The sequence below is a fragment of the Alligator sinensis genome, unplaced genomic scaffold (assembly GCF_000455745.1).
Source record: "Alligator sinensis unplaced genomic scaffold, ASM45574v1 scaffold203_1, whole genome shotgun sequence".
NCBI classification, from domain to species: Eukaryota; Metazoa; Chordata; order Crocodylia; family Alligatoridae; genus Alligator; species Alligator sinensis.
The window spans coordinates 1,436,013-1,441,890 of NW_005841949.1; the positions used below are offsets into that span (position 1 = coordinate 1,436,013).

Sequence of the window (5,878 nt, forward strand, 5' to 3'; positions counted from 1 at the left end):
CAGACTGATGGAGATTCCCAAGGAAGGGTACACACCAGGCATTCTGCGCCATTCTTTTATTTTGATATGGGGAGGGGTTTTTGTAGGTACAAAGATCTATTTTCAAGCTAGAAATCTGATTTGGACTCTATATACACACATGTAGAATGCTCTGAGGTTAGCTATAAATTAAGGCTGCATCACCATATGCACAGCAGTGAGGGGAGTTACACTGGGGGCTAGGGACACGCACACACACATACACGTGTGCATGCACACGCACAGGAATGTGGATCCAGAGAGCCAAGAGCACTGGAGAATTAGATGCTGCTGGCACTGCCCTGGGGAGGTCAGAGGAGGCTCCTCTGCAAGATCCAGGGAGCCAGCTATGGAGACCTGTTTTCCTTCATGAAGAGTGTCACAGAGCTGACTGAGGAGGAGGTGACATGCGGGAGGGCAGCAGGGCAGTAAGGGAGGTAATGCCCCTCCAATCACACGCACGCTTGTTTTCAGGCTGGAGGTACCAGAAAATTCCTCTGACATATTTGCCCTATGGCTTTACTGGCAAGGCCAGTCTAGGCCATCAGCTGACTGTCACAGGGGAGGCATTAGTAAGGCAAGTAGCTAGCTCACCCTGTTGCACGAGTCCAAGGATGGGTAGATGGAGTTGGTGGCTCCTCCAGTCACCTCCCTACCAACAGGTCCCAACAAGCTTGTTTTGAGATAATGAGAAAGGTTGCATGGTATCAGGTCCTGGGCTTTGCAGACATTTCTCCAGGAAAGTGCCCTGCATGCAAGCATTGCTGGTGGAGATCCTTCCCCAGCTGAGTGTTCCAAACAGCCCTGGTCCTCCCTCCCCAATGGAGCACATGTCCTGAATCCACTGCAGCCACTAAGTCCCTGTGGCTCCCCCTGCCTTGGCCTCTCCCCGAGCTACAGTCTCCACACATGCTGAGGGCTTTGGCACTCAGAGGATGACCCTCCGGTCCAGGTGCTCCCCCCGGCCTGCCCGCTGGTGCCGCACTTCTAGGTGCTTGTTCTGGACTTTCTCAAAGTGCTGCAGCAGCTCCACATAGTCGATGTTGGGTGCCGGTGATTTCTTGAAGCCATGGCCAATCTTGGTGCTGTCTCTGGGGGAGAAAGCAAAGACCTGAGAGCATTTTTCATGTCCAAAGGGCCCCACAAGCAGCATCGCAGGAGCCAACGGGCTAGCGGGCCCTGCTCCCAGGGTGGGCAGCCACTGCTTTACACCATGAAAAGCTGCCCCACCCTTCACAAGGCAGCTGCTGGCCAAAGGGGCATTACAAGTATGTGCAGATTTATGGCAGCTCAGAAGCAGGGGGTGGGGAAGAAAGAGGAGGCATCCAGGTACCTAGGCAGAGGCCTGGCACTGCCCTCCTTGCTCCTGATGAACTAGACAAGCACATGGGAAGGAGTGGGAAAGGCAGGGTAAACAACAGGCCTGCTGCTCCAATCTAGTACATGGCTCCTGGGTATAGTATACGGGGAGTGTCTGCCGTGAGCCCAGCTCTTACAAAACAAATCCTCAGCGTGAAAGCCAGAGAACACCCTGTCTCTGAGGGCACTGCCTGCACTCACAATAGCTCAAGGCACTGCCAGTGCTTCTCCATCAACAAGGAGGATTCAAACTACTCCTACTCCAGGCCATGCCAGGCCCCAGGAGGTTGGGTGGATGGCTGATGCTTTAGAAATGTAGTCCGGGCTGCGCTGGCTGCTATCTGGGGACCTGAAGGAGCTGGAGCACTGCCTAGGGTAATACTCAGTGCCAACAGGTACATGCAAGGCCAGAACGTGCCTTATGCTGTGGGGCATGGCTTGCTCTTCAAGCCCCTTGCAAACATTGAAGCTGAGGCAGACTGGAGTGAGCCCTGCTTCCTGGGGCACTGCCAGGCTAAAAGCTTTGGCTAAAGCCATGTCTGAAGTCAGTGGCGCTACCCAGTGACTCTGTGTTTCCAGGCTTGGGCTTTGCCCACTGGTCCTTGCTGCTGTCTCTTGGAGCTGACAGGAAGCCGGCTAAGAGGAAGCTATTAGTCAAAGAAAAGCCCCTTGTGCTATGGGACTTGTGGAGGAACAAAACACACTAGTGCCCTCCTGCTTGAGAGCTGGGGTTAAGTGTTTGCTTCAGTCTCATGAGAACAGGAGCCTCCTCCACAGGCTCTGACCAACAAGACCTGGCTTGGTTGGCTCCACAGAGGTTCCAAGCTAGAAGGCCAGGAGAGGCACTCCTGGCCAGCTGGACAGCAGGGCTGTGCGAAATGTCGCCCAGCGTTTCATTTCAAAGCTGTTTCAATGTGTTTTGAGATCAAAACAGCGAAATCGAAATGAAACAAAAGCCTTCAAAACAGCTGCAAAATGGAACAAGGGAACACTAAATGTTTTGAAAGTTTCAAAGTCAGGCTTACTGGCTTCAGCGCCGGTCCCAGTTGACAGCACCTGCCTCCTGTCATCCGGCAGGCAGATCGGGAGCTTGCCTGCACCCCCCCGGAGGACTCTGGTACAGCCCCCTCAGCCCTCCTGGGGGTGCTGGCGGGCCCCTGCTCTGCCTGCCGGGTGACAGGAGCCGGGTGCTGCTGCCTGGGGCAGATCAGCTCGTGCAGGAACCCACTGGCCCGACCCCAGGGTGGGGGAGGGTCCCCGCACGAGCTGATCTGCCCCAGGCCCCACACCCATCTCAAGCTGGCTCTGGTATGGGGCCTGGACAGATCAGCTTGTGCGGGGACTCACCACCCCGATCTCGGGGCAGGGGAGGGTTCCCGCATGAGCTGATCTGCCCTGGCCCCATACTGGCAAGACCAAGCCACGTTCTCATGTGGCACCACCATCATAGTGTTTGCATAGCACACCTGGCGCACTTTAACAATCACATGAGCCCAAATTACCCCCACCCCAGGACTCTCTGCTCTAGTTCCTGCACACATTATAGTGGTGCTTCAGCTCTTTGCATTTCTTATCTGCAGATCTCCAAGCACTTTACAAGGAAAGGCAGCTAATGTCACTCCGTCTTCTCCTTCATTTTATATGTATGAAAACTGGAGCACAGGACAGTGATGTTACTCAGCTAAGCACATAAATGATACACCCAGAAATAAAACACAAGTTTTCAGGTGAACAGTTAGCTGTGATGCTGTCAGGTAGCCGTACCATGCTCCAGGTGGGTGCGGGGCCTGGGGCAGGTCAGCTCGTGTGGGGACCCTCCTCCGTCCCAGGATCGGGGCACCAGGTCCCCGCACGAGCTGATCTGCCCTGGCCCCACTGGTCCCAGGCAGCAGAACCCGGCTCCTGTCACCCGGCAGGCAGATCAGGGGCCTGCCAGCACCCCCAGGAGGGCTGTGCCAGAGTCCTCCTGGAGGTGTGTGCCCCTGATCTGCCTGCTGGGTGGCAGGAGCCAGGTGCTGCTGCCTGGGGCCAGTGGCAGCAAAGATCTTCCCGGTGCTGGGTGTGGGCTGTGCCCAGTGCCAGTCTGTCATCTGGCAAGCAGATTGGGGGCCCGCACCCCTGGGAGGACTCCAATACAACTTCAGCAGCCCTCCCAGGGGTGTGGGTGAGCCCCTGATCTGCCTGCCGGATGAGAGGAGCTGGGTGCTGCTGCCTGGGACCGACGGCAGCAGCGTTCTTCCAGGTGCTGGTCCCAGGCGGCATCACCAGGCTTCTCTCATCTGGCAGGCAGATCAAGGGAGGACTCCGGTACAGCCCTGGCAGCCCTCCCGGAGGTGTAGGCAAGACCCTGACCTGCTTGCCGGCTGCATTTTGTTTCCCAATAATAACCTATGGGCGAAACATCTAAACAGCAAAACAGTTTTACAAAACGAAATGGAACAGTGCTTTTGAAACAAAATGAAACTGTTTTGTCGAATCATCAAAACGGAAGTCAAATCAGAAGTGTGCTTTTTCACACAGCCCTACTGCACAGAGCTCTGGAGCACAGGGCAGCACTGACAAGACACCAGGTCTGGCCCTGGCATAGGCTGCTGGTTACTCCCTCCACCTCCTCTGCTCTGACAAGCCTGGGCTGGGCTGCCTCAGAGAGAGCCGCATTCTCTGGGCATCTCCAGCCTGGTCAGCCCACGTGCTACCCACGTGCCCTCCTGGGCTGGGGCTGCCAACGAGCCTCTGGCAACATGCTGCCGTTCTAATCCTGGGGTATGTGAGAGAGAGCCTGCGTCCTGGCTTGGGTACGCGCTGCAAGGCATTTCCTGTTTGCGACTCCCTCTCTCTGACAAATGAGCAGCAGGCAGCTGCTCTGTGGGTCAGTGCCCTGGGACAGTGGGAGGAACGGCCTGCTTGCACAGTGATGTCAGGCCAAGCCAGAGGAAAAGGTTGTTACTGGAGCCAGGAGCTGGGGCTGGCGCTGAGGAAATGTGAGGGCCTTGTTGTTGCATAGCACCAGGGAGGGCTCCAGTTTGACTGATGGCTGGGTGTGACAGCCTGGGGGAAGTACGGTGGAAGATGGATGCGAGGAAAGCCAGGAAAAGGAGACAAACTTATCTTGGAACAGGAGGATGCTCAGAGCCAGACACCCTAGCTAGAGACGCTGCCTCAGGTAAGGGTTAGGGCATGGTGGGACATTTGTGTGCCACACAGATAGCAACTAAGAGCATGGGAGAGGTAGAAGCCTCTCCCTGCAAGAGACAAGGTTGCTTGGGCTGTGGAGTAGGCAGTCAGGCCATGCTGCCAGGGGGCAGGATTCTCACAGAGCCTCAGCCTGTCTGGTTTTGTGTCCAGCCCTGCACGCTGTTCCCCCTCCAATCTGCATCACGCATTACCATTCCCGACTCAGGCCTTCTCCCTCAGGTTAACAGCTTAGTGGGACACCACCAGCATTTAACCAACACATAAGGACACAGTGGCAGCAAAGCAAAGGAGATCACCAGGGACAAACTCGTGCCCTTCCAGGAAGCCATGAGAGTGAGATACATGCTGAAGCTTCAAAATCACAAGACAAAGAGAGGCAAAGCTGGAGCATCTACACCTTTGTGAAGGACTTCTCCAGCTTTGTGAAACTCTCTCTGAGGCTGGGGCAGGACAAGTAGCAAAACCCCACAAGTACACGGACACCTAACCACTTCCTTGGGCGACACAAGAATGTTGCATACAAAGAGAAATGTAGACTAGGGTTTCTGCAGGGATGGAAACGTATGGTCAAATACCTGCCTTGCCCAAAGCATGGTCAGCCCCAGAAGGGAAAATATGAGAGGCATTAATAAACCAGTATTTAAGGTAATGCTTCTTCAGGCAAGAAAACAAACACTGTAACCTCCCCACAACTCCAAACACCCGCTCTGCCCCCATCCCCCAGCTCTTTCACAGACTCCATTTTGCCTCTGCCTGGATTCTTCCTGTAGGTTTATTTTCAGCTTGGATTGGCCAGATCACAAAGACGGTTTGTTTCCTTGGGATTAACCAGGATTAGGAGCCAAACTGCAGAACAGTGCGAGGCAGGCTATCTCCCACCCCTTGCTAGCTTTGGTGTCCGAAATTCTGCTTTCCACCCCTAGGAAGTCCATTCCAGAATAGGGAGGGAGCAGCAGGGGCCACAGTTTGGAGACACTAGCAGGAGGACAAGTTTTCCCTGGCCTAGATATTCAGGGGAGAGGCCTGCTTATATATTTGGTGGTTCAATAAAATCCATGGAAAGGTGATTTAAAGGCCTTGGGGGAGGAAAGACAAGGCATAAGCAATGCAAGCTGGCTTGGCTTTGATGATCTTGGAAGGGCAAGAAGAAACAGCATTCCTGCTCCCCCAGCACTGAAGTTTTAGCACCATGGTCACCAAAGCACCCCCCTGCTTCTCACCACACTGCTGACAGAAGCAGAGAATGTGTCTCAACAGCTCAGACAGCCAGAGCTGAGCAGCTTCAGCTGGACAATTCTCCTGCTGA

General features: G+C 54.8%; 1 protein-coding gene and 1 long non-coding RNA gene across 2 annotated transcripts in view; one reads left to right on the top strand and one right to left on the bottom strand.

Moving 5' to 3' along the window:
* Positions 1–5,878, bottom strand: part of VAC14 (Vac14, PIKFYVE complex component) — a 197,998-nt gene continuing 192,120 nt past the window's right edge. The window contains exon 19 of the mRNA XM_025199766.1: positions 1–1,109. Coding sequence (XP_025055551.1) covers positions 947–1,109 — 163 coding nt within the window. The 3' untranslated portion in view covers positions 1–946. The remainder of the gene's footprint in view (positions 1,110–5,878) is intronic.
* Positions 3,622–5,878, top strand: part of LOC112549695 — a 28,753-nt gene continuing 26,496 nt past the window's right edge. Inside the window, exon 1 of the long non-coding RNA XR_003093205.1 lies at positions 3,622–4,540. This is a non-coding gene — a long non-coding RNA (uncharacterized LOC112549695). The remainder of the gene's footprint in view (positions 4,541–5,878) is intronic.